Source organism: Eutrema salsugineum, unplaced genomic scaffold (assembly GCF_000478725.1).
Source record: "Eutrema salsugineum unplaced genomic scaffold, Eutsalg1_0 scaffold_4, whole genome shotgun sequence".
Lineage (NCBI taxonomy): Eukaryota > Viridiplantae > Streptophyta > Magnoliopsida > Brassicales > Brassicaceae > Eutrema > Eutrema salsugineum.
Window position 1 is genome coordinate 5336095 of NW_006256686.1, and position 27007 is coordinate 5363101.

At 33.1% G+C, this 27007-nt stretch overlaps 1 protein-coding gene and 1 long non-coding RNA gene across 3 annotated transcripts; both read right to left on the reverse strand.

Moving 5' to 3' along the window:
• Positions 1 to 13707: 13707 nt before the first annotated feature.
• On the reverse strand, positions 13708 to 14335 carry LOC112084657. The gene is made up of 3 exons (XR_002898326.1): positions 14303 to 14335; positions 14095 to 14213; positions 13708 to 13968 (listed from the first exon to the last, which is right to left on the reverse strand). It is a non-coding gene; the product is annotated as an uncharacterized LOC112084657 (long non-coding RNA).
• Positions 14336 to 17863: 3528 nt separating this feature from the next.
• Positions 17864 to 21682, reverse strand: LOC18013591 (phosphatidylinositol/phosphatidylcholine transfer protein SFH9). 2 transcript variants are annotated; one of them, XM_024153921.1, is made up of 16 exons: positions 21536 to 21682; positions 21250 to 21289; positions 20853 to 21165; positions 20673 to 20772; positions 20229 to 20495; positions 20073 to 20150; positions 19888 to 19989; positions 19755 to 19804; positions 19572 to 19671; positions 19382 to 19468; positions 19232 to 19300; positions 19086 to 19158; positions 18611 to 19005; positions 18459 to 18533; positions 18251 to 18369; positions 17864 to 18124 (listed from the first exon to the last, which is right to left on the reverse strand). In XM_024153921.1, the coding sequence occupies exons 2-15, from the start codon at positions 21254 to 21256 to the stop codon at positions 18319 to 18321; spliced, it is 1767 nt and encodes a 588-aa protein (XP_024009689.1). In that variant the 5' UTR covers positions 21257 to 21289; positions 21536 to 21682; the 3' UTR covers positions 17864 to 18124; positions 18251 to 18318. The 2 variants fall into 2 exon arrangements, with proteins under 2 accessions (XP_024009689.1, XP_006418684.1); XM_006418621.2 differs by having other exon boundaries at positions 19232 to 19303.
• Positions 21683 to 27007: the final 5325 nt, after the last annotated feature.

The window sequence follows — 27007 nt, forward strand, 5'->3', positions numbered from 1 at the left end:
ACAAAGCCCAATAAAATTGCCCATTGGTTTTCAAACTATCCTAATACAAATAGGCCCATTTCTCGAACCAATGCAAAAATGCAATGAAAACATACTCTAAAACAGAGTACTACGTTTCGTGGATAAAGAATGATAATAGCATTTCATTAAACGTTCCATAAAGAGCAATAATAAGAATAACAATGAACACACGGTTCATCAGGAAAGAAAAAACACAAAGGTACCAGTAATCCATGAGGAGAAAATTAAGAGCATCAAAATACCAAAACAAATACGGAGCTAAAATAACTATAGCTCCAACTAAGAGCTCACCATAGTCTGGTCTCCAGCAATATCACTACACTAAAGTAATGACTGAATACTCCTAAATGATTCAAACGAAAACAAACATCACATAGGTCACGATCCTCCGAGTCGTACCGACACCAAGAAAAAGTGGATTTGCAAGGACTACAACTGCAATTGTAGATCAATGGAAGCATCGACTCCACAAATCTGTCTCTCGCTATCGCCAGAGCATGCAGTACATGAAGACGACCTATTCGATAGAGGAAAAGGCGAGAACTCGCACGTATGATAAATCCTCGAGCAATCTGAGATAAGGCAGCGTCGTCATCATACAACGTTTTACGGACCATAGCATAAGTGTATAAAGCAAACTCACATCCCATGTCCGCCGCAGCTTTAATCATGCGAAGTCCCTCACTTGTTCACCATGTACAAAGAAATCTTGTGTTCCTTTGATATAGATAGCAAATGGATTTCCACTATAGTAACACTTCGCAACGAATGATGCACCACAGAGAAACTGATTATATGTAAACTTGAGCAAGTCAATGGATGCGTATACACTGGACAACTCGGAAACCTCTCTCAGTTCTCTACAGGTCTTCCTTATATTTAGGAGATCCTCGAGAGAACCACGACAGACACGGACGACGATGGATTCTAGGAGCTCAGTTGGCAAAGAGAGGAACCTTGACTCATGCATATTGCCGATGATACTTCGCACAAGTGGCAAGAACGTGTTTTTAGGAGGAGATAATAAACAATATACACAGCATAATATATTGATATTTTCACAGGAGTAGAGATTTATCGAAAACGTAAATATTATAAACATCTCTAAATTTTCGTGTAAATGATTACTCTTGGATATCGCGTGTATATATCTATGTGAATAGCTCCTCTCGAATATTACGTATATCTCACGATAAGGTCAAGTATTTATAACAAAGGAATGAAGTCCATATACACTTCCATTTTTTAAAATAGCTTAGTCACACAATTCTATATTCTGGTAACACAATTAAAAATAGAATATCATTGAATTTAAGCTCAATGTAACGGCCGTGTAAACGACGTATACGGTATTAGCAAACACTATTTTTCTTTCTTCGAAAGAGAAATTTTACACGCTAAAGGAAAACTCTCACACTCGTTCCAAAGGCCTACGGAACAGTAACTTGAAAGGCCCAGTCGGAAAATAAACTATAACAGAAAGGCTTGTGTTGCTGCATGAGCCGTGTATAAGATCTGCGCAATAATCACTATCTAATTTAACAAACCTCAGTTCACGATCCATAGTATTATACGGCCAACATTGGCCCACTGAAAAATCACAACATTTAGACCACTAAGTCCACGCGTACAATACAATGGGTCGACTTTCTGCCAGCCCGCGCAGGGCATATACTTTATTTATAAACCAGAGACCCATAACCATATAATGTCATCAAAACAGGGATTTCGCCGGTCTTAATAAGGTATCTCGAATTTGTACCGATCCGATTACTGGCCAAGGTCCACCAATTCAGGGTCCAATGGATATCTGAACAGGATTTTGCTGAGAACCCAGTTCATGATTTTTGAAAAAGTTACCATCCAAATATTGGCCCTTCATAGATTCACTAAAGATACATCACAAAACCACGTTTTTTTTTCACTCATGTTGAATAGTCATGTTGAATAAAGGACTATAGTACGACACATGTGTTGATATGAGAGCCTAGGATGAGATTTGATAGATAGTCATTATATTACCTAGGATTTAGGAAACAGCAAAATACGACCCATAACATCATTCGGCCCACATTGGCCCACCGAAAGTTTATGATATCTGGACTACCAAGCCCAAGTATGAAAGTCATGGGTCGACGATATCAGATAAACTGTACTCGAAGATCCCAAACTAAAAACATTACAGCGTTTCCAAAAACGAACCATACAACCGAACGAACAGAGAAATTCAGAGTTTGGGATGCACCATGCTCATCGTTCTCATCGCCTAACCATCTTCCCCTCCATCCTCGTCCCCACCATCGTCGCTGATGTCGACGACGTTAAAAGTTGGATCGTGTAGCTCACGAACTTCGTCTATCTCAAGTTCGAAATAAAACCTAGAGATCCCTCCTTCATCTTTGAGAGCTGAACATTGAAACGAAACTATCAAACGGACAAAAAGATAGGTCACAAAACACATATCCATATACAAAACAATAACATACATAAACCCGCAAACTCACCGTCTTCATCAACACGCCAGTCACTAAGAATACAAACAGTCAACCCATCGGCAACGTTCATATCATGCCATCTATTGTAAAAATCAATGGCAATTTTGCCTTTTGCTACTATTTCCAACTCATAGTCCCTTGCATTTAAACACAATACAATATTAGCGAGAACATCAAGACCAGTATAGTCTCAAAACAAAACCAATACCCACTCTATGTCCCGCAAAACAAAACGGAGCTGACACAACCTTCTCTCTTACTTTTTTATTTTTTTTCTTTATTTTAAATTCTAAGAATCTCTCTAAGAGTTTCTATTGGAAATGCTGATACTACTAAAGTAACTCATATATATAATATTATTAATTTTGTAAAAATTTATAAATTAGTGTAGTTAATATTGAAAACTTAAGTTAAATATTATCTTAAATTAAAAAACAAATTTTATTTTTTATTATCAAATATATTGAATTACATCTTAAAACATATTTAATTATTAAATTTATTTTTTTTTTATTGACATATTTTGTTAGTTGATTTTAGATATATTGATCTAACATATCGATTTTTTTTTTTTTGTAGGCGATACCGCCTTAACTAATACACCATCGATGGAATGTCAATTCCTTATCTTTCTTTTTAATGTTTGTAAAAATATGAAATTATGATACTTATTAAGTGATATTGGTTGTTGTTTAATCTACTATTTCGGTTTGACTCTATGCATACTGCATTATGTCTTATTTATATTATGAATGTTATGAATGATTATGTCTTATTTATATTATGAATGTTATGAATGATATCGTTACATTGTCTTTAGTGTTTAGAATAAATCTGTATATCAATGGTTTTGTAGTGTTTTCGTCTTTTTTTGGTGATGTATGGTGATTTAAAAAGTTGATTTGTAAACTATAGTCTACTCAAAGGGCTAAGTATTCATTGCGTTTTTGAAAAAATATCTGACAACTTCTGATAGATTTGAATTGATGGATATCTATAGTTTTTGATATATGTATATCTATAATATTTGGTAGATGTATATGTCCAATATACAATAAACTTATCGAAAACATAAATTTAAAATACTAACTAATATTATGATTTTGTGTAATATATATATATATATGTTATATATGATAAACTAAAATTTGTTATTCAATGACTGGTGCACTGACCGTGACAGTTATTCTAATTTCGAAAAAAATTATTTGGTTTTCATATACTGTATTTCCTCGATTTAGTCCTTTATTTTTCTGGTATATTGTTTATTCTGGTGTGTATATATTCAATAAATTGTAAAAAATTTAACATAGAAGAGCTTCCCCAAAATATAATTTTTTGTAGAGAACCTTTTCTAAAAAGCATTTATGGTTTTGTTGGTATTATGACAGCCTAGATAGAATATTGTTGGTATTATGACAGCCTAGATAGAATATTTTCGGTCAGTCTTTCGTTAATATACCTATAGTCTGATAATACAAAATATTAATATTAATAATTTATTAATAATTTAGTATATTAATATCTGTTAATCTAGTATTGTAAACTACTTATTATTATTATATTTTCGGTAATGATTATCTCTTTACAGAATATATGGCTTATGGAAATCGTTTATCGTTTACATGCGGTTTAGGCATTAATATTATCTATATAATCAAAAATGTTAAAATTAAATATTTATATAATTAAAAATGTTTAAAGTACTAAACCCCTAAATTTGTAACATTATATATATATGTGTATATGTATTCATGTCCATTAGGTTAATTCATCGTCCTAGGTCTATTGTTTCGTTGCGTCTCTTCTAATGGAGTTTCCAGGTTTTTTATTCTTATTTCCTTTAAATTTTGCCTGTTATTCCAAACGCAGGCAAAACAGAGATTCTTATGGCTACTTTAAATTCATCTCCCCTTTGGTTTGGATGTAAAGTGTTGAGGCTTACACGTAACATGCGACTAATCCCTGGAGACAACAGTCGTGAGATGTGTGAGCTAGCATCTTTTACAAGGTGGATTCTTGATATTGGAGAAGGAAAAATAAATCCGAGTGATAGCAGGGAAAGCAAGATCGATATTCCGAGTGAACTATTGATTAATGATTGTGAGAATCCGATTAAAGTTATTGTTGATGAAGTTTATGGACAGGATTTTCACAAAAAGACTGATCCTAAGTTCTTTCAGGATAAGGCTATTTTGAGTCCAAGGAATGATGATGTTGGGCTTATAAATGATTACATGTTATCACAATTAAAAGGTATACTTAAATAGTTAATTTTTGAAATGTTTTATTATTTTCGTCTTTATTAATGTTTTAGATATTTTTTATTTGTAATGCTGATTATCGTTTTGCATATAACAGGTGAGGAACGAACCTATCTAAGTTGTGATAGTATTGATCCCTCTGATAGAGAAATTGATACGGATGATGCATCTGAAATTCCCTCTCAGAGTGTTCGCTCAGACAGCAAAAACGATCCGGGTAATATGATATATACAGAAGAGTTTCTAAACAGTGTCAAAGTTTCTGGTTTACCCAACCATTGTTTGCGTTTAAGAGCCGGTACTCCTGTTATGTTGCTGAGGAATATTGATCCTAGGAATGGTTTGTGTAATGGAACTAGGTTACTTATTACTCAGATGGCCAATTATGTCCTAGAGGCTATAATAATAACTGGTGACAAAATAGGAGAGAAAGTTCTTATTCCTAGGATATTTTTATCTCCGACAGAGACTAAATTTCCTTTCAGAATGAGGCGCAAACAGTTTCCAATTACCCTTGCTTTTGCGATGACGACGATAAACAAGAGTCAGGGTCAGACACTTGCTAAAGTTGGATTGTATCTGCCTAAACCAGTCTTTACACATGGTCAACTGTATGTTGCTGTTTCGCGGGTAACATCCAAATCAGGACTAAAAATCTTAATCACGGACAAAGACAAAAAGCCTCAAACGAAGACATTAAATGTTGTATACAAGGATGTATTTGAAAATATTTAGTTGCTTTGTTGTTTTTGTGGCATTGTTTTTCTCTGTTCTATTGTTGTTTTAAAACTCGATTAGTATTTATTTGATTCTTGCTTAACAAAAAGAAAAATTTATCATCTATGAGTTATATTTTAAGGTTGGATTAGATTTAGATACAAAAATAATTCACTATTTATTTACTGATTCACTTTTTATTTAATGTATTTATTGATTTTATATATATCATAATAATCATATAATAATATCATCAAATAATATATCATCAAATACCATAAAAGAGAGAAGTCAAAAATATTACATAAATATGGCCATTCAAAGTTTTTTAAGTGCTAACCATAAAATAAAATATAGTAGCAAGAAAATTTCAAAGAAAATATAGTTCACCATCAACTATATTCTCAACTTTCTCTTCCTCTTCCCATTCTTCACCTTCTTCTCTGACTACAAGACGAAACATATAAAAATAACGGTTATATCAAGTAATGTCCTAAAAGTTCTCTATAATTTAATAAAATATTTAACTGATTACCCATTCCGCTGTATCCATATGCCTGATCTCTCTCTCAACGAATCCACAATTTATGCATTTTAAACCTATTTCGAGATCTAGCCACAATTTATGTTTCCCTTTTTTACAGCGTGATTTTGGAGATTCATCAGTTGATATCTCATTATCAGTCTATAGAGAGATATTACAAACAAAAACAATGGTTATACAGTCTAAAATCATGGATCTCTAATCGGAAATATATTATTAATTAAATATGAATGAAAGTATAACTTACTTCTTTGATAGTCGGTGTGACTTTTTCAGTTGGTTTGCTTTGCGATTCCATTTCTTCCCAAATCATATTTAGTTCGATCTCCCAATCAGATGGCATAGGTGGTGACTTAGGTTCATCCTCACCGAAACGCATTCTCAATGGTGCTGGTGTGATTACGAGAAGTCTATTTTCATCGTATTTCTTTTGTTCTTTTTGTTCTCCATTTTGTTGTTGTTTGTTTGTGTGGTTTGCTAATAAAGAATGGTAAAAGCAGAGACGTTTTGAAGACCTTTGGGTTTGTAATATATTCAATTTTCTCAAGTTTCAATGGTTTTGGGGGAAATACTATTTAGTGTTTACACAACGACTTTGAGTCTTTGACTTTAACTGATATCTCATTATATAATTTAATGCAATAAAAACTACAAACAATACTTTATCGTGATATATATTATAACACAGAAAATCTGAATTACAAACACAATAGATAAATAAATAAATATATATATATATATATTGTAATTTGCTTTCTAAATAAAATTTTATTCTATCATAGATAATCTCACTTCAGTATTTTTGTATAAGTTACAGACCATGTTCATAAAGTAAAAGTTATTCACTTTTCTCATAAAGTATGATAGTCTTCTACTTATTATTACATTTTCCAAGAAGATATTGATACTTACAAAAATAACAATTTATATTATTCTATGAGAAATATAAGACTCCTTATTACGTACATAAATTAGTGGTTTAGGATAATTATCCCCTAGAAGTTTTCATTTCAATTGATTTTATTCCTTTTCCTTTTGGGGTTAAATCTTAAGACAAATTAGTTAAGAAAATTTTGGAATTTAATTTATGACGTAATGTAAAATTTACATTTAGTATGGATTGTAATTTGTTTTTGAAGATATTTACAAATATTTAATGAGTAATATTCGGAATATTTACATTTTGCGAATATACTTTTTATGTTGATTTATGCATATATATATATATATATGTGTACTTTGTTCACGGTCTTCAAGAAAGATTAACATTGAGTGATGACAAATTATGATTTTGTTCGAACACTGAGCTCACGGAGATCTGATTGGAAAATTGTGGTATAAATATTGAAAAAAATGGAAGGTGGATTGTCCGTGTAGCAAGAGAAGCTTAAATTTGATCGTTGTCGACGAACATGTATTTTAATTATGTTTCGTGATATTTATATATATATATACATGTATTATTATTATTCTGATTACGATATTTTGATTTGTTTGTATATTGATGTAGGGTTCTAGAATACATATTCGGGCAAATAACCAAATGATGGACTATTTCGATCGGAATTGTATAGAAGAACAATGTATCATGTTATCTGGATTTCTTTTGAATCCTTATAATTGGAGAACTGTCGTAAATATTATGAAACATGATTATGTTATTACTTTAACGAAAAATATTATCCTTTTACCGGTTCTACCGGTAACAAACAATTCATTCCATAATTTTATCTCTTTCTTATCAATTTATGAGTACCCAAGTGAGCATTATTATTTATTGGTGAGTTTGATTTTAATTTCGAAATATAAAAGAAAATTAATTGTTTTAATTCATCGTTTTAATTTAGTTTAATTGTAAACTCAGATTTGATAGGATTGGTTGAAGATGCTAGGTACTTTGCTATCACGTATCCAGATGGTACGACGAAGGCATCAATTCGGTTTCGTATCATAGACGATGAGTAAGTTAATTTACCTATAATTTATATATTTAATTAGTTCTTAATAAATTTGTTTGTCAAAACATAAGGATGTAATGCTTGAGTGTATTGCGCATGGTGCGTTAACATCTGAGATAAATGAAAAGTGTGTGAAGTCTAAAGGATCTTTTGCTATTTGTGTTTTAACGGATTGATGCGTCATAATTAATGGGGGTATGTGTTCTGATGCTACGATTTTTTATGTTTTATAATTAATGTTTTATAAACTAAAACGAATCAAATTATGTACGTTTTTAGAGAACGTGATTATCCAAGATCATGAAGAACATGGTTTATCCCGTTTTGACATTGTTCCAGATATCAATCAAGTATCCATTTTAAAATCCAAGTAAGTAGTTTTATTGATAATATTTATATTTGAATTAAAGAAACAACAATATTTCAGGATAATAAATAAGTAGGTTGATTGATATACCTTTAAAATCAATATTTCAGGATTTGGAACAAGATCAATTCAGGATTTGGAACAGGTTGAATTATTTGGATGCAGCTGATATCTTATTGCCCTAATCTACTAAATTGATTAGTAATTAATAATGTTTTCAATATCACTCATACTATTAATGTGTTATTTTAATATTTTCTAATTTTATTACGTATAATAATTCTTTCATCTAATTAAAGGGTTTTAAAATTCAGAATAATGAGAAAAAAGTCAAACAGAAGTGTCAAACAAAATAAAGGAAAACATCAAATGAAATTGATAGATTCAATGGCTAGGAAAAATAGGTGAGTGATAAAAAAAGTAGCCATCTTCAATGTTGTTAAAATCATCTGTGTAGTCAAGCCTGCAAGAACAAGATGAATAATGAGTCGAATATTCAACAATTTTGTTTAGGAAATTTACAAAATGATAACAGTGAACAATGCTTACATAAAATGAGAATTTTCGACTTCAGGAATTGGAGGATCGAACAATATTTCAGAGAATTCTCGACCAGAACAAACACGTATTTCATCTGTACAATATGGAAAATTATATTAGCTACAATTGATATAAATATAAATTGATATATGGTTGGTCGATAGAATGAGAAATAACCTCCATATCGACACATCTCCCAAAATCTCAATACACAGAAAACGATTTTGCGACGAGGAGTGTTTTTCCATAAGGATTCAAAATGTTCAGCATCTCTTCCCCACGCTATGCAATTGATGTCGACACCCCTAAAAACCAGAATTAATATATCATTTTCTTTAATATCGAGAATATGATAGTAAAGATTTATATATGTATTAGTCTTTGTATCAATGGATTCTTACTCGAAATCTCTAATTGTAAATTTTAGAACACTTGAGTTGATTCTCTGATTTCCGATCCAAAATTGGTCTTGACGTTCCAATTGACAAACTTTGATAATACCTCCGATCAAATCAACTAGCATAAAGCAATATATTCATATAGTTAAGTAGAGTATTAATTAATCTAATTGAGTATAATAAAATACTAAGAAAACATACCAACGTCTATGTTTTCCATCAGAGATTCGTCAAGGACTCTTCTAAAATTAGCAAATGAATACAACTGGTCATCTGATTTAGGCGATGTCTTCTCAACATGAGTATCCTCATCGATACAGATATGGAGACCATTGACTGTAATCCTCGAAGTTCCCGTGTGTGAAGTAATTTTGAAGTTACCAATGAAGTACCAATCTTTATCACACATCATGCCTTCATAACGGTCTACTAAACGATTCTGAATCGATGCATGTATTCGATCACCCTAGATTTTCAGTTAAAAAATAATGATGGTATTGATAATATATTAAGATTCAGACATTATGTTATTTTTGAAGTTATACTTACATTTTCGTCTGCGAATATAAACGATCGCTGAATACCGTGAACACCTAGACTTTCCTCGACACTCTTGATAAATTGAACACAGATAGAAGATCGATCAGATGCTATGCCTAAATCAGAAATCATCGTGCAAGGAGACATTTTTTTCAAAAATAGATGCAGTCATTCTCAACAATGAATAGAAATAAACGAAGTTAGATTACAAGTAACAAATGGGTATTACTTTAAAGTGAAAACCACCGCTACGACAACCAATAGTAGTTTTTGCAATGTTTTGAAAAATAACGGTCATGTTTTCCACCGCTAATTTAGTTGAATATATATATCATGTTTTGTTATAATATAATAATTATGAAAATCAATAATAGAAAGCCTATAAAAATTCAATACAGTCATAAATAAAACATCACTATCAAGAGTCTCTATTTATGTTAAGCTTCTATTAAGATTTAATATATATCGAGAAATTTTCAAATATATATGATGAATTGTATATCATTCAATTTTTAGGAGTTATCTTATAATTTCTTTTAAATTTGCATAAACATTCTTTTGTTCAATGTATATATAAATACATAAGTTATGCATAATCTCAGATATAAAATTATATTATACAATTTCTTAAATATATAAAGCCCGCGCTTGGCGCGGACAGACACGTAGTATTAACAAAATCAGATGTCATTGCTCCTCCTCCGTGGTGGATTCGCAGAGGATGTTTTGGTTGGAATCTTCAGTGTATTTGTATTCTGCCAGACCAAAAGCCATATGAGTATATAATTAAGCATTTCAATAAGATATAAATAGAAAATTTGAGATCAAACTTACATGCTATTCTTTAGATTTTTCAAGATGAGTCGGTTGAAGATCTTTCTAACATACTGTTTTACTTAATTGTTTGAAAATTTGTAGCAGGGATCAAATGATTCATCTTTGATATTTGTTTGAAGGATTAGGGCCTTATTGTCCCTTCCTTGCCATTGTACAGGGAAAAATAATAATCACGATGAAGCGAACATCACAATACAATGATTCTTACCTTTTGCCTTATTTTTTTTTTTTTTTTACCTCTTACCTTTTGCCTTGTCTGTGTTTTCTGTGTGTTTTAACTTTAGTCTTACCTTCAGGTCTTTTCTTATTCTCTTTCTTGCCACATCATGATCGCTTCCATCATTCTCATCACTACTCCGGCCGGACCATTACTGTTTTTGTCCTAATTTCTCTTGCATCATTCATGTTACTCTCCCTTGCTGACCAATCTATGTCCCAAATTCTGCCCTCACCATCTCCAATCCCAACAATTCATCACGATCTATTCCTCTTTTGTCTATGTATTAGCTATTATTATATTCATCACCTGAAACCCTTGCTGACGGCTTCCATCTTCCTTCTCTAGTCCCAAACAATTATCATCATATCCACCTTATGAAATTATATCTTTCTCTCCCACCGTATATGAAATTACAATCTCTTCACTATCATCGTGTACACCAAAAAAAAAAAAAAGAGGCTTACTAAAAATTGCTACACCATATATTGTTTGGAAAACAGTCATCAGAGTTAAGAGTACTTACAAATAGATGTGAATTAATCGAAGACATAAAAAAAGCGTAGAAGCTAGGCCCTCAAGTTAGGGTCGTTATATGTGGACATTGGAAACATGGTTATCAGTTGATTAAAACCATTTATGACAAAAGGCATGCAGGAGACATGAAGGCAAATATATAATAAGGATCCAGAAAGCATACCAATTTCTTATTAGCTTCCATGATGTGATATTGTGATTCAGAGAACATTTTATTACGACTACTTTTGCTGAACATAATAAAATTCAGCTAAGTCAAGCCAGAGTTTATTCTAACTTCAACCATACTTATGGAACTTTAATTTTACATCTCTTTTTCTTTTGTAACATACCGTGTGAACCCCTCGGTTGATCCATGGCGCTCCAAGGCAGGTTGAAAAATGTTCCATGCCATGGTTCTTTACCAGTTTAATGTACCTTCAGAACAAAATTATATTAAGTGATCGCATATATAACTCAGCTGAAATGGAATAAATAACATATAAGAATGGGTCTCAATTTTATGAGCTAAAGTGGTTTGACTCAAAGGTGTCTATCCCAGATGAATACATGAACGGACGATGGTTTTGTATTCATACTTCAGTTGATCAACTAAAAAACAGCTTACAAATTATACAAAACCATGAATGTAAAACTCAATAGAAACCTGCCAAATATCAGTGAATTTAACTTTAGCAGATGTCTTTCATTCGTATCAAGAATAAAGAGAAGCTAAACATTGGCTTCAAAATATATCTTGTTCTCTTGTTCATGTTTGTCGCTTGCTTACTTCCAGATGTGCTCACCCATTCCACTCATGCGTTCACCTTTTCTTCTGAATTGGTCAGCGTCAAAACCTTATTTATCATCCTGCACTCGATTCTTCTCAAAACCAGTAAATTGGGGGTGATGCATCTACATGAGAAAAATAACATAAATTCAATATTACTCTAGATCTTGGCCCTTACAAACTTGATTCTACTGCAAGTGGTCGGCATATGCTACTTGGGGGTCGCAAAGGCCACACTGCTCTTGTAGACATGATGGATTTTAAGTTAATCAAAGAGATCCAGGTTGGTTTTTTTTATTTATTTACTTGATTATAATATTTAATCCGGGCTTGTTATATTTGTAGTATTTATGATTTAGATCTCAACAGTACCTGATGTTGCATTCCTGCACAATGACCAATTCTTTGCAGCTGCCCAAAACAAGTATGTATATCTTCACTTTCAATTACATCAAGAGAAAGGTCTACATTCCTTGTATTTTAGAGGGTGCTTGGTCTAATATCTTAACTTGTTACAGGTAATGCTTATATGGGAACTGAGCTGCGTTGTCTAAAGGTGAAAATTTGCGCTTTTCGGTTGAAAGAAAGAAACACATGCCTAGTGTGGTCTTGGTTATTGACTTCAAACTTTGTCTACTTCAGGAACATGGTCCAGTGACCAGACTTGGGTTCCTAAAGAACCATTTCTTGCTTGCGTCAGTTAACAAAATTGGGCAGCTACATTATCAAGACGTAATCCATGGTGACATGGTGGCTAGTATCCGACTAGGTAAAGGCCGGACAGATGTAATGGAAGTGAATCCTTACAATGGTGTTGTTGCATGCCTTGGGACATTCTGGTGGAACCGTCACAATGTGGAAACCCACAAGCCAAGAACCTCTAGTCCAAATGCAGTGTCACCCTGGGCCAGTCTCAGTCAGAACGGTTTGCTAGCAGCTGGAGCTGGATCTTTTGTTGAGGTTCTGAGAGATTCGAGTGGTGGCTCTTCACATAACTATACTAGATACATGAACCACTCGATGGGGAAAGGTTACAAGATCGAGAAGCTTATGTTCAGGCCATATGAGGATGTTCTCGGGATTGGTTAGTGGTTACTCGTTGGGTTGGTCTAGCATTCTAATTCCATTTGAAACATCGAAACAGAGACGAGAGAAAGAAGTCCATTTGCTTCTTGATAAACTTCCACAATACGAAAAGAAGGAACAAACCCCAAGCAAGCGGACCAAGAAGAAGAAAGAGATGGTGGAGAACGCCAAGAAGAGAAGATTCGGTGAAGATGCTCACAAGTTTGAAAAGGTTTGCCCGAAAAAACTGATTGTGACGTAAAACTCAGACAAGCTTTGTGGCTATGTCTGAGGATTTGTATTCTTATCTAATTTTGTTTCCCTTTTTTCTACTAATAAATAATGGTTTCTACTGAAGAAACTTCAACATTCACGCACGGTTTAGCAACCAAAAAAAAAAGAAAGAAAAGTTCATGTTTTTTTTTTGTTTACTTTTTTCCTTAGCATCAAATGTAAGTGTATTTGTAAACTGTAAGTATAATTACACAATAGTGTATAAGCATTTGAGTTGTGCCAATATAATACCCCACCACTAATGGATTTACACTATATAACAATGATGTGCAATAAAATCGTTATGGAATATGAAAAATCCCAAATATATGTCACTAATTCCACTGTTTCCTACCCTAAGAAAACCGGTACAATAGTAAGCTCTCTCTCTTCAATTTCACTTTTACCATTTTGCCTTTCAACCATCTGAAAGACCAAAAAAACCATTCAAAGGAAAAGAAGTTCCAAGTGAGCAAGCCAACAAAACATGTATACATATGTTTCATGTTTGGTCTGGATAATGACAAGAGATAAGTATGATGTCTAACTCACCTGTAATATGGTTGGAAGGTGAGGTAGTAAGCTTAGGCAGACTTCATATATGAGATTCAAAGATATACTTATTCAACTTGAAAATTTCTGCAGTGTCTTGGCCAGCAAGATCGCATTCCCTGCGTTTAGCAAAGAACAATGTTTCATATTGTGATGCACACAGAGATATCCCAAGTGCTTACATAGGAGAAGAAGGCTAAGCCCTTACCGTTGAGCTGCTCTCCTTCAAGCTCTCCAAAGACTCAGCGAGTTCAATTTGTTTTGACGCCGTCATATACATAATATCCTATATACATAAAATTTCTATTATTTTTAAATATATTTCCACAAAAATAAATTAATTATATATTATTAAGTCTTGTGTATAAAAGAATTTGTACAACAGCAAAATCAAGATCTAAATAGAATCATTATTAACTAACAAAGATTGATAAAATATTAAAATAGATTTAAAAATATATAAATGATATCATCTTTTTTAAAAAAATGAAAAAAATCGGATGTATTTTTTTTTAAATAATGACAGCTGACGTGGGAGATGACTCAATATTTTTGGACGCTTTAGCTGACGTGACAGCTGACTGGGATTGTTGAATCAGTACTGTTACTAACAGATTTACGATCAAAGTTGGATTCTGCTTAAATTCAATAGTTTAGATAGAGAATTTGAATATTTTGGTAGTTCAGATAGGAAATGATATCATATTTTAGTTCAGATTTTTCTCAGCACCTCAAATTTAATCCATGTTGATTTTGGACCTTTTCCCCTGTTGTAATGTTGATTTACATATGAAAGAGTTCATTTGGAACATTAAAACATCTCCATCGGTTAAAAATTCTAAAAAAAATTCTCAAAACAAAAATATTATTATTTTAATAAATTAAAATTATATAATTAAATTTTGAGCTCATTCGAGACCAGCTAAGCATCATTGGCTATAGACCAGCTAAGCATCATTGGCTATCAGAATCCATGAGGGATCTAGTTATTTCCCTGTTCCCCCCTTCCCCCCCCCAAGAGGAGATTGGTTAGAAACGGGATGGACCGCAAACTCAAAAAGCCTTGTTCATCTTAGCTGAGTTAGCTTTCTCTACCCTACTAGTAAAGAAAAAAAGAAAATGCGCTCCTGCACACCAGCATATATATATATTTTTTAAAAAGTTACTCACTAATAGAGAAACAAGTATTTCATGAGTATCTTATGGGTATCTCAAATGAGAAGTGCTTCTCACATTTTTTCTTTGTTTTTCATTATTTTCTATTTTTTTTAAATGGTGAGATACCCTTTTAGATACCACTGATGGAGCTGCTCTTACTATCTCAATACTAAGTATCTAAAATGAAATTTTAAATTGTTTTGGAAAGAAAGATCAAATATTTTTTTAAAAAATAATTTCAACAGTAGAGGATAAAAATCCTCAAAAAAAACTAACCATATTTTACAACACTAAACTGAGTAAACTCTACCCCAACCACAAATTTCAATTGGTTATAATTGTATTTATAAATTTAGCTAACACCATAAATAGAATACCAAATAAGTTAGAGTAACATGTTTTTCACACATAAAATATTATAAATACTGCACACACTACTGATCTTTGTAAACCATATTCTATACAAAAAATGAGTCATTCGATATTTTGTGCTTTAGTTGTTATTTTTATGTATTTTGGATTGAATGAAGCTGCTACTACTTGTACCACAGCTCGTATAATAGTTACGAACCTACTCAGTAATAATATTCCTCTTCATTTTCAATGTCGTGGTAGTAGTTACAATCCAACAAAGAAAACTGGAACAAGAGTTGATTCAGGAAAAAAGATTTTACGCTTCAATTATTCTTGGAGTATCAATTTTTGCGATGGCAATATTTTTTGTGATTTAAGCTTTATTCAGAATGGAAAAAAGCATTTTCTCAAGAGCTGGCAAGTATATAGGGAAAGCAACAATTATTCTTCAAGTTCATGGAACAATTATTTTACTTCATCTAAATGGATTTGCAAAAACGATGGACTTTACCTCTCTTTAGATAACAAACCGGCTGCAAAAGTTATTAATTGGAGTCAGAGCCGGCTCTGAGTTCAAGCAGAGCAAACCCATGATTGCGACTTTTTTTTTATAAACTAATTTTAGCTTTTAAACTAATGGATTGTCCGCGTTATATGCAATTGTTTGTTTAGTAACATTTATATAATTTTTGTTGATTTTTATTTTGTGATCATATTGTAGCATTCGAGGATCTTCTATTTTATTATTTGAGAAATTAGAGTAATAAGTTTCCAAAAAATCAATTTATGTATTTGCACCTAAGCATTTTTGAAAACAAACTTTTGTTGTGCAAATTATTTACAACATATGTGATATTCAATTTAAAATGTTTTTAATCTCTTTAATTCCTTATAGATTGAGATATATTTAAAGTTTCTGTAATTTATTAGTAGTGCTTAAATCCTCTGTATTTAAGGAACTAATTTTACCACTATTTTGTTTGTATATTATATACACCGTTTTTTTTACAACACATGATTTTGAAACGCTAGACGGAGCATATTGGATATTTTTATTAGACTTTAATTATTAGTTTGTAGTCGTCTGAAATCTTTATTGTTCACTACAAATTCAAACAAAATTGGCTCTTAGCCTAAGATATTTAGACAAATTATTCAATTGTTTCTCGATAAATCACACAATTATAGAAAATTTAAAGTTCGAAAAGTGGAAACCAAACTGAGAACCACCTCATAAAATGAGCGGAACTCTGAAACAACCATCTGAAACATGTTCTAATAAATATAGGTCCATGCATCTCTGTAAACAACTTTGAAAACCAATAGTATGACAAATAAAGAAGGTCCTAGATTTTTGAGTTAATGCATATACCATGAAAAAAGGTCTGACATATATTAACAAAATCAGATGTCATTGCTCCTCCTCCGTGGTGGATTCGCAGAGGATGTTTTCGTTGGAATCTTCAGTGTATTTGTATTCTGCCAGACCAAAATCCATATGAGCATATAATTAAGCATTTCAAGACGATATAAATAGAGAATTTGAGATCAAACTTACATGCTATTCTTTAGATTTTTCAAGATGGGTCGGTTGAAGATCTTTCTAACATACTGTTTTACTTAGTCAAGTACCTCTAGTCCAAATGCAGTGTCACCCTGGGCCAGTCTCAGTCAGAACGGTTTGCTAGCAGCTGGAGCTGGATCTTTTGTTGAGGTTCTGAGAAATTCGAGTGGTGGCTCTTCACATAACTATACTAGATACATGAACCACTCGATGGGGAAAGGTTACAAGATCGAGAAGCTTATGTTCAGGCCATATGAGGATGTTCTCGGGATTGGTTAGTGGTTACTCGTTGGGTTGGTCTAGCATTCTAATTCCATTTGAAACATCGAAACAGAGACGAGAGAAAGAAGTCCATTTGCTTCTTGATAAACTTCCACAATACGAAAAGAAGGAACAAACCCCAAGCAAGCGGACCAAGAAGAAGAAAGAGATGGTGGAGAACGCCAAGAAGAGAAGATTCGGTGAAGATGCTCACAAGTTTGAAAAGGTTTGCCCGAAAAAACTGATTGTGACGTAAAACTCAGACAAGCTTTGTGGCTATGTCTGAGGATTTGTATACTTATCTAATTTTGTTTCCCTTTTTTCTACTAATAAATAATGGTTTCTACTGAAGAAACTTCAACATTCACGCACGGTTTAGCAACCAAAAAAAAAAGAAAGAAAAGTTCATGTTTTTTTTTTGTTTACTTTTTTCCTTAGCATCAAATGTAAGTGTATTTGTAAACTGTAAGTATAATTACACAATAGTGTATAAGCATTTGAGTTGTGCCAATATAATACCCCACCACTAATGGATTTACACTATATAACAATGATGTGCAATAAAATCGTTATGGAATATGAAAAATCCCAAATATATGTCACTAATTCCACTGTTTCCTACCCTAAGAAAACCGGTACAATAGTAAGCTCTCTCTCTTCAATTTCACTTTTACCATTTTGCCTTTCAACCATCTGAAAGACCAAAAAAACCATTCAAAGGAAAAGAAGTTCCAAGTGAGCAAGCCAACAAAACATGTATACATATGTTTCATGTTTGGTTTGGATAATGACAAGAGATAAGTATGATGTCTAACTCACCTGTAATATGGTTGGAAGGTGAGGTAGTAAGCTTAGGCAGACTTCATATATGAGATTCAAAGATATACTTATTCAACTTGAAAATTTCTGCAGTGTCTTGGCCAGCAAGATCGCATTCCCTGCGTTTAGCAAAGAACAATGTTTCATATTGTGATGCACACAGAGATATCCCAAGTGCTCACATAGGAGAAGAAGACTAAGCCCTTACCGTTGAGCTGCTCTCCTTCAAGCTCTCCAAAGATTCAGCGAGTTCAATTTGTTTTGACGCCGTCAAAAGGAGCGCCTGTTCACAACATCAAATCCTGATTAGATCAAATGAATCTTAAATTGGGGACAGGGAAAATGGGTTCTACAGTTTACCTTCTTTGTCTTCTGTAAATCGTGCTCAATGGATTTGATGCGGTCTAATGAATCACGAAGTATATCTTCTTTCTCTTGAGGAATGTTTCTTGGTTTATCAAACAAAACTGTGACCATGGTTTCCAGATTTTGCAACCTCAGCCAACATGGATGGAGAGACTCTCTTCCTTGCACGTGAGGAGGAGTGGGAGGAACATGTTGCTGGGAGACGGAAACCGTTAACTCTTCTGGTCTCAATTGGTTCTCTGGTTGCTTATTTACAAGTCTTCCCAAGATCCGGAACATGAGACATAGACACGCAAGTAGCTGGAAGATAAAACGAGCCAACGAACTTGCAACTTTCTGAAGTGACTTCTTCAAACTCCTTTCTTCCGTCAGAGTACTATGTAATTGATCTGAAGGAAAGTGTTCTAGAGATTTTTAGGAACTTCTCTAAAATAAATCATGACATAAGAAGTGGGAACATTACACCTACTTGTTGAATCAGACTGTACAACTCTCCCAATACCAACTGCTTCAGCTTGATTTCTCAACTGTGCACGTTTGTCCTGGAAACATAAGATATTAGACCATGATGAACAAAACAGAGGAGCACCAGACGATGTATATATGTAAACTAACATGTTCAAGATGTGATTCGCTCTCCCTAACTTGTCTTCCATCAGGTGATGATATTTCTGTGTTCACATGCTGCTGCAAGAAATGGGAAAGGTGATATTAACACAGAAAGTATTAAAAGCCAATCGTTGTATAGAACTAACTGATACTCACCCGTAAGGCAAATAATTTAGCTACTTCCCCATTCTCCGGGAGATCTATTTCTTTTGTTTTGTACGTTGCATCTCTCGAGCGAACTAGCTACAAGTATGTTGTGGAACAGAGATTTTATCATAATATGCTTTTCAAGAGAGACCAGTGTCTACACAAAAAAAAAAAAAAATTGAGCTGAAAAGAATCATACTTTCATTATCTCCGGGTCATTCCAAGGCCCCTTGTTAAATCGCATACATCCACCCTCATTTGGACACGAACAGTTTCCTCCCAGAAAATCGGGAAGCTCACTGTGTAAACAAAGCAACAGAGGCTATCTGTATCAGCCTCGAAACAACTAAGCAAAACTGAGTTATACAGTAGAAATTCTGACCTTGGATCTATAATCTCAAGAAGGTGACTACGATATTTGTTTCCCAAAACCTGCGCAACAGCCAATGTACATTGTTGGAACACCTCAAAAAGTCATGTATAAGGCTTTTATATATATGTGGAAGATGAAATACATGTATCTTAGAAGTAGTTTTAGGGTCGAGAAACCCTTTCACTGTGTTCCAAACAAGCTTGAATCCGCTCCCAGCATTAACGATGTACATCTGATTCAATGTCTGTCTTCAATGAACCAAAAGCAATGTTAGTGTTCTTCAATAATGAAAAATGGCATTCAAATAACTTTCAGACATACACCCACCTCAGGATAATTGTCACCATCGATTTTCTGCATGCGCATTACAAGGTCCTGAGCTAGTTTTCTAAAGCTCATCCAGCTCTGCATCCAAAAGGAGAAGCATTTAGAAAACTCTACTATAACTTAGGTTTGAGCAAAGGAAGTTTAAAAGGTACCAACCACTCCATGCACATCTATTATGGTTGTCGAAGAATTTATATGCCTCTTTGCTGCGATCGAACAAGCCGGAAACTTCTCAGAGAAAGTCTTTTCAAAACCCTGTACATGATATCTCAAGAAACGCTCCAATGTGGTAACCTTCATTAGCTTGCAAGGGTCAATTTTACCAAGCCGTTCAATGTAGACAGGCCGGCCTTCTCTGTCTACACCATGGTAACCATGTGGATAGTATTGTTGTACTTGTTCGTACTCATCATAAACAAAATCCTGAAAGGATGATTTAAAATCATTTGCCAGTTAGGAAACAGCAAAAAGCCTCCCATGTGGGAAGATTCTTAGAGAAAAAATCTAAACTTTTTAAAAGGGTTTTTGTTAGCAGAGCTCATAAAACAACAAATTCTCTTTACCAACTTCAAGGAAGGTTCTTAATTCTTAATCCTTCACCTGCATTATGGTATCAACTCCATTCTCTTTCCTCCACTTTAGCATCTCTTCCCACATATGAACAGCTTTGTCAATATCAAATCTCCTCGCTTTCAAGAATCTGCTAACACAAACTTGATCAATGACAAGTCCTAGATACTTAACTCAACACTTTCACCTGAGATAATCTTGACACTTTACCTCAACATTGTGTGATAATCATCGTGCCAAAATGGAAGCAAATCTAGAGAAACAAGAGCTTTTCTAAACATATTCACTGCTTTCTCCTCTTCTGCATCTCTCACATCCTCGATCACAATCGCTGCGTACTGATCAGCTACACGTTTCCCTCGTTTCCTCAAACTATGTGTCAGTTTCGTCGAAGCTTTGATAGCTTTCTTCTTCAATGATCTAGAACGAGCTCTTGGGAGCTTCTCATCATCTGAGTTCTCAGTAATAATGTCTTTACTCTTTCCTCTATCAGTTTCTGGAACCGAGATTATCTCGCCTAAAGCTGAGAGAAACAGATCAAAAAACAAAAATCAGAAAGCTTTAAAATTTATGTAAATGCAAATCAGATTTTAGCTGAAAATGTTACCTGGCATTTGGTTAAATCAAGAAAGTGTAAACCTCTGTATCTGCAGAGAAACCCAGAAAAGCTTAGGAATCATAAATGTAGAATTAACGTAGATTTAAACTCAGATTTATATGAAATCGACGAGGAAGGTAGAATCAGAAAAATCGGAAATTAAAAATCAAATCCGAAAAAAAGACAGATCAAGAAAACGAGAATCATGATCTCTCAAAAAAGATCCAGAAACGCAGAAATGATTATCAACACGAAAACGATGACATTATTCTCCACGATTTTTCAATTCCTTTACCTAATAATCGATTTCGTAAAAATCTCCCGAGTATCAAATCTGATACGTTTAAACACTCTTTAAAATTTCCCGATTTAGGTAAAGAAAGAAAAGCTCTCTTTTTCTCTCTCTCTCTATCGCTCTGTATCTCTCTTCTTCAAAACAAAAACGTTGCTTTCAGATTACGAAGTCAAATCTCTTTATATACACGACAAATACATATATATAATATACGTATACAGTTTTCCTCGGAACGTAGCTTGGAGAAAGAAGACGAAGCGTCGTTTTCAGACTAACATTAATGCGAAGAAGAAGAAGAGAGAAGCCGGTTATGTTCGCCTTTTTATAGCCTCGAACCGATTTTTAAGTAGAGAAGACGAATATTAAACCGGAATCGAACGTAAACCGGAGATTGGTCAAACCTTTGTTTTTTTTTTGTCAATGCTTCGAGATTTGGAGTAATTTTACGTTACGGCTAGTCAAAGTTAATTTAACTTTTATATTTAACGGCGAGATAAACGTCTGTTTGGTTGGTGTTAGCGGTGGTTACGGTCCGCGTAGGCGCTAAGCTATAAAACTAACCATAATTTTCCATTTTAACTGTTTGGTTATTTAATTTAGATGTGGGTCCACCGACAGAATAGTTTTACTCCATGTTATGTCCACTCAGAGTTAGCCACGTGGAAACGGCCGACGCAGAATTGGGAGAGAAGTGCCACGTAGCTAACTTTAGGTCCAAAAAGGATAGTGACAGATAGACCACGTGAGTTCATCAATTCATGGCTGCATATGAAAGAATAAAATCTTTTTTTTTTCTTTTGGTCATGACCTGAAAATATGTTTTTTCTTTCAAAATATAATTATTGATATACTGAAAAGTGAAAACACTAAAGTAAATTTTTGATGAATTTTAGAGTTTGAGATTTTATTTTTGATTATTTGTGTTCTAATTCTAGTGTCATCCATTTATAGATTATGAAACTCTTTATAAATCTATTATTATTAGGCAACTATTCGCGGCACGCGGACATAATTACTTATACAAATTTTGCTACAATTTGATCATATCAAAATCTTTATTTGACATATTTTATAATTTTTTATCAAATTTAGAGAGTTTTTTTCTAACATATACATGACATTCTCCATTCTCAATAGTTGAAACTAAAATATAATATATCTATAGATCACGAAAATATATTGAATTATTTATTTTCCTAAATTGATTTATATATGTATAGCTAATGTGTTAACGTTATTTAACAATCATCTACACTTATAAATAGATATATATAACAAATATTATAAAATGATAACCAAATGCAAAGAAAATAGAATAAAAGAAATATCAAATAAAATAGAAAGATCAAACATAACATAATATAGAAAATCTTAGCATGAGAAAAAAGAAATGTAGCTATAAAACGATAATATGAAAACATAACTCCATTAAATCTTGTTGCATGCAATCTAAAGAGATTAAAACTAAAACTCCATCATAATCAAACGATCTTGTTCAGGGGTTCCTTTTTGTGCTTGTTCCAACTTGCGTATCCGTCATGTTAATACTTACATTTTTATTTGATAATACTTACATTTTTCGTCGACTAAAATGAAGTTCATGCTTGGTAAGCCTTGTCGATCGGGTTTGTTCCATCTTTTCAAAACTTTGACACGGATTTTCCAGTCTCGTCTCCATCCATGCAACTCATCAACAAAGTGATACGCAGCCATTGAGAAAGTGTTTTTAAAAAGGAAAAAAAAGGGTTGCAGGTAAAGATTGCTTTGTTGTTAGTTTTTATAGAGGAAGAATATTTGCATGCATATAAATGAGGATATATATAACGTCTAGTCAACAGTTATACGGTTGTAGATATTTAAGGGAGAGGGTCGGTGAATCGATGCCTTTTACATCTTTTCATAATTTATAAATGTTCAATATTTGAAAAGTTGCAACTTATGATGAAGATTGTAGAGATATTATTGGTTATTACTGTTTATATGTTAGTAAATGAAGTGTCGAAAGTTGTTTTAACATGAAAATATTGAGCCCATATGGTGTATATAATTTGGGTGCAACATAATTAACCGTTTATATCAAACCGATTCAGGTTTTCTATTATATTAACTGGTTAAAATTATTTTATTAAAATTTTGGACCCTTATCGTAATACTTGGAATTGAATTTAAAATTGTTAAAGACTATACTCTTTACAAATTTTGCTATAACTTGCTAAAATAAATTTGTTTTTGATATGATTTTAAACGACACATCACATTTATAATAACACAAAATATAAAATAAAAATAGGAAAAACAAACGATACTAAATCCTTAATGAAAGAAACTATTATAAGTTTCCATTTGAAAAGAAATTTATAATTTAATTCATAAGACTTGATGGATACGCATCATATATATTTGACTAATATAAATCAAATCTATTTATAAGCTTAGTGATATGTGTCATTTAAAAAAAAAATATTTGATACGTGTTAATTAAATGCATCCTTATAAAGAACATTTAATTTATATGACTGTTAAATAGTGAACCTAATTAATAATAGTCATCATACAACGATTGGTGTTTTTTTAAGGTGAAATTAACTGGTGCCTTAATGATACACTTGTTCGTTATCATGTATAAAATGACGAAACGATACACTTTTTATTATACAGAAAAAATAATTTTTAAACTCAAAAGTCAATACAACCGTCTTCTCATTTCTCATCAACTAAAAAATATCAACTAAAAAATGTCTCCATGTGAACGTATCTGTGCTGAATTTAACTTCGAAGAGTTCTTGCATATGCATTCAGGTTATCAAAATTATCATCGAATACATTGGTTTCAATGCATAAAAAAATGCTTCTCTTGGCAGATGAACATGTAAGTACATAATTGCAATACCATATATTTTAACGAAACGGTTATCTAACTTTTTAATATATTTTGGTCAAAAGGTGATAGAATTGTAGCAACAATGCCCAGTAAATTAGTGGATCAGTACAGTACCGAATTTCTGAAAGGAATTGGTATTTATTCATAATTTTGGCGTCATACATGATCTACGTTTCATCAGTTGCGGTCTTCAACAAATATCAGTTGTGTTTCAAAGAACATACTCGCATCCAAGAAACATCATCAGTTCTCAAAGATCATCTATATTAATTCATATCGTTCAGTGAAATATTCAACACTCCATCTACACGCTCAAGGATTGGTATGTTTCATATACAATTTGTTTTAGACTTATTTAGTATTTAGATCTAACCATAGTGATAAATTTTAATTTTATAGTTGACTTGATCGGAAGAATTATCAAAATTCGTAAATTAAGCGAGCATGCCGAGACGAAATATGGAAGATGCCATGCTGATTCACAGATATGCATCAAGTTTGCTCTTAGAAGTTTTGAGTAAGTAAACATGCCAGGTTTTTCATTTTTTTAAAAAAATACACAAACTTAATTTTTTGTATTAGAGAATATTAGTTAAAGTTTTTAAGTGACCATTTGTTTATGTTCATAGATGTGTCGATATCAAATGTGTGGTATTTGGCAAAGATGCTATTGATTTCGAGGCGCTTTGGCTAAATATTGAGATGCGCTGCGCGGGTATAAATACTTTATAATTTTATACAAAATAACATACTGAATTTATAGATAATTAGCTTGTTCAATTATTATTTTTTAAATTCATTACTCTTTATACTTTTATTAAATTATTTTGAAATTAAAAATTCTAAAAGACTTCTATAAACATTCGTTATAAATCACTTCTATAAAATTTATTTTTAATCAGTATTTATAACACAAAATGTAAAGTAAAAATAGAAAAAATAAATGGTATTAAATCCCTAATAAAAGAAATATTAATAAGTTTTCCTTTTTAGTATATTCTCTAAGTAAAAACTTTCCAAAATGTCTCAGATCTGCTTTTTTAATCCCAAAACCCTCTTTTTTTACCGGAAATAGCTAACCATCCCCCTTTCCTTCAATCCTGACGATGGAAACCTCCATGGATTCCCCCTGTTTCTTCTCTGATCTGCTTGTTCTTCCCTCTCTCTGCTTGTGTCTGTCAATGTTCAGCTCCTAAGCTCTTTTCACATCCCATCATCAGCTCTCTCTAGCTCTTGCTAAGGCCTCCCTCAAGAACAAAAGCCGTTCAAATTCAGGAGTCCAAAGAAAGTCTGCTCTGTTTCAATCATTTTCAGACTTTGTTTGCTATACTCCTTACCTCCTAAAGCCCACGAAGATGCTCCAATCTCTCTACACAAAGGAGCAAGTCTGAAGATCTAAAGGAGTAAAGCTTGAAGACTGAAGACCTCTAGCCTTGTGCTAAGCTTTTTTCATAAACTAAGTCTCCTTATTTTTTGACCACCAAATCTTCCTCTCTGCGTCTTCCAGTACGAATCTCTGCCGCCGCCGGAAGCCATCATCACATTTTTATATCAAGCCGCTTCTCTTATAAGCAAGGCTGAAGCTTTCTCTTTTTGGGAGGATTTAGTTGTTCTATCAAAGGAAAGAAGAAGAAGGAGAGCGCTTTGGAATTCTCCCATCAAAAAAAAAAAAAACAAAAACTCAAAGGGGTCTGATCGTGCATCTCCAAGTGTCTCCTCTTCTGCTCAGAACTTGTTTTGGTTTTCCCCATACTTGAAAAATTTCTAGCTTTTGCTAAGATTATATTTATGTGAATTACTTTGAAGTTCCCTCTTGCCTTTGTAAAGCTTGATCGCAGAACGGTTTAAGCAATCTGAGTTTGAGACAAACAAAAGGAAATAAAAATAAAATTTCAAATCAAAGGAAATAAAAAGGAAAGCTTGATGATCGCAGAAGACGTCGTGGCGGTGGATCAGATCAGTTTCAGTGGTGGCGAAGATTCTCTGCTCCGTAATAGCCATTCATCGTCATTCATCGGCAAGGGAAAGGGAAGTGCACAGGGTCTGGCCAAGCCCAAGAAAGGAACAAAGTGATAGACCCAAAAAAAAAAAAAACTTCAAAAACCGAAAATCAAATATATCTTTTCATCTTCTGGTTCGGGTAGAATCCATAACCAAGCAAACCGTCTAAAGCTCTATTCTTAGATGCTGATTTATCGGAGGTCAAAGCAAATTTCCAAATCTCGGTGCGAGAATTCGTTGAAGAAGCGAAGTTTTTAGTTAAAGCCAGTTTCTTCATAAGCAAAAGAAAAAGGAGCAGGATCTGGGCCAAGCCCAAATGAGAATAGAAAGGTCGTAAGGTCCAAGGACCAAAACCACCATCATCATTTGGTTAAGAAGGTGCTAAAAAACCTTAAACCGCCAGAATGAATGTGATCGGATGGAACTGTCAGGGCGCGGGAGCCGACCTAACAAAAGAACACCTAGAAGAACTTCATCACTGCTTCCAACCTCGGTTCTTATTTTTATCAGAAACTAAGAACAGTTGTCTTTTCTGCAAGATATGCAAGTGTATTTTGGCTATGACCATGTTTGTACCGTTGAACCAAGAG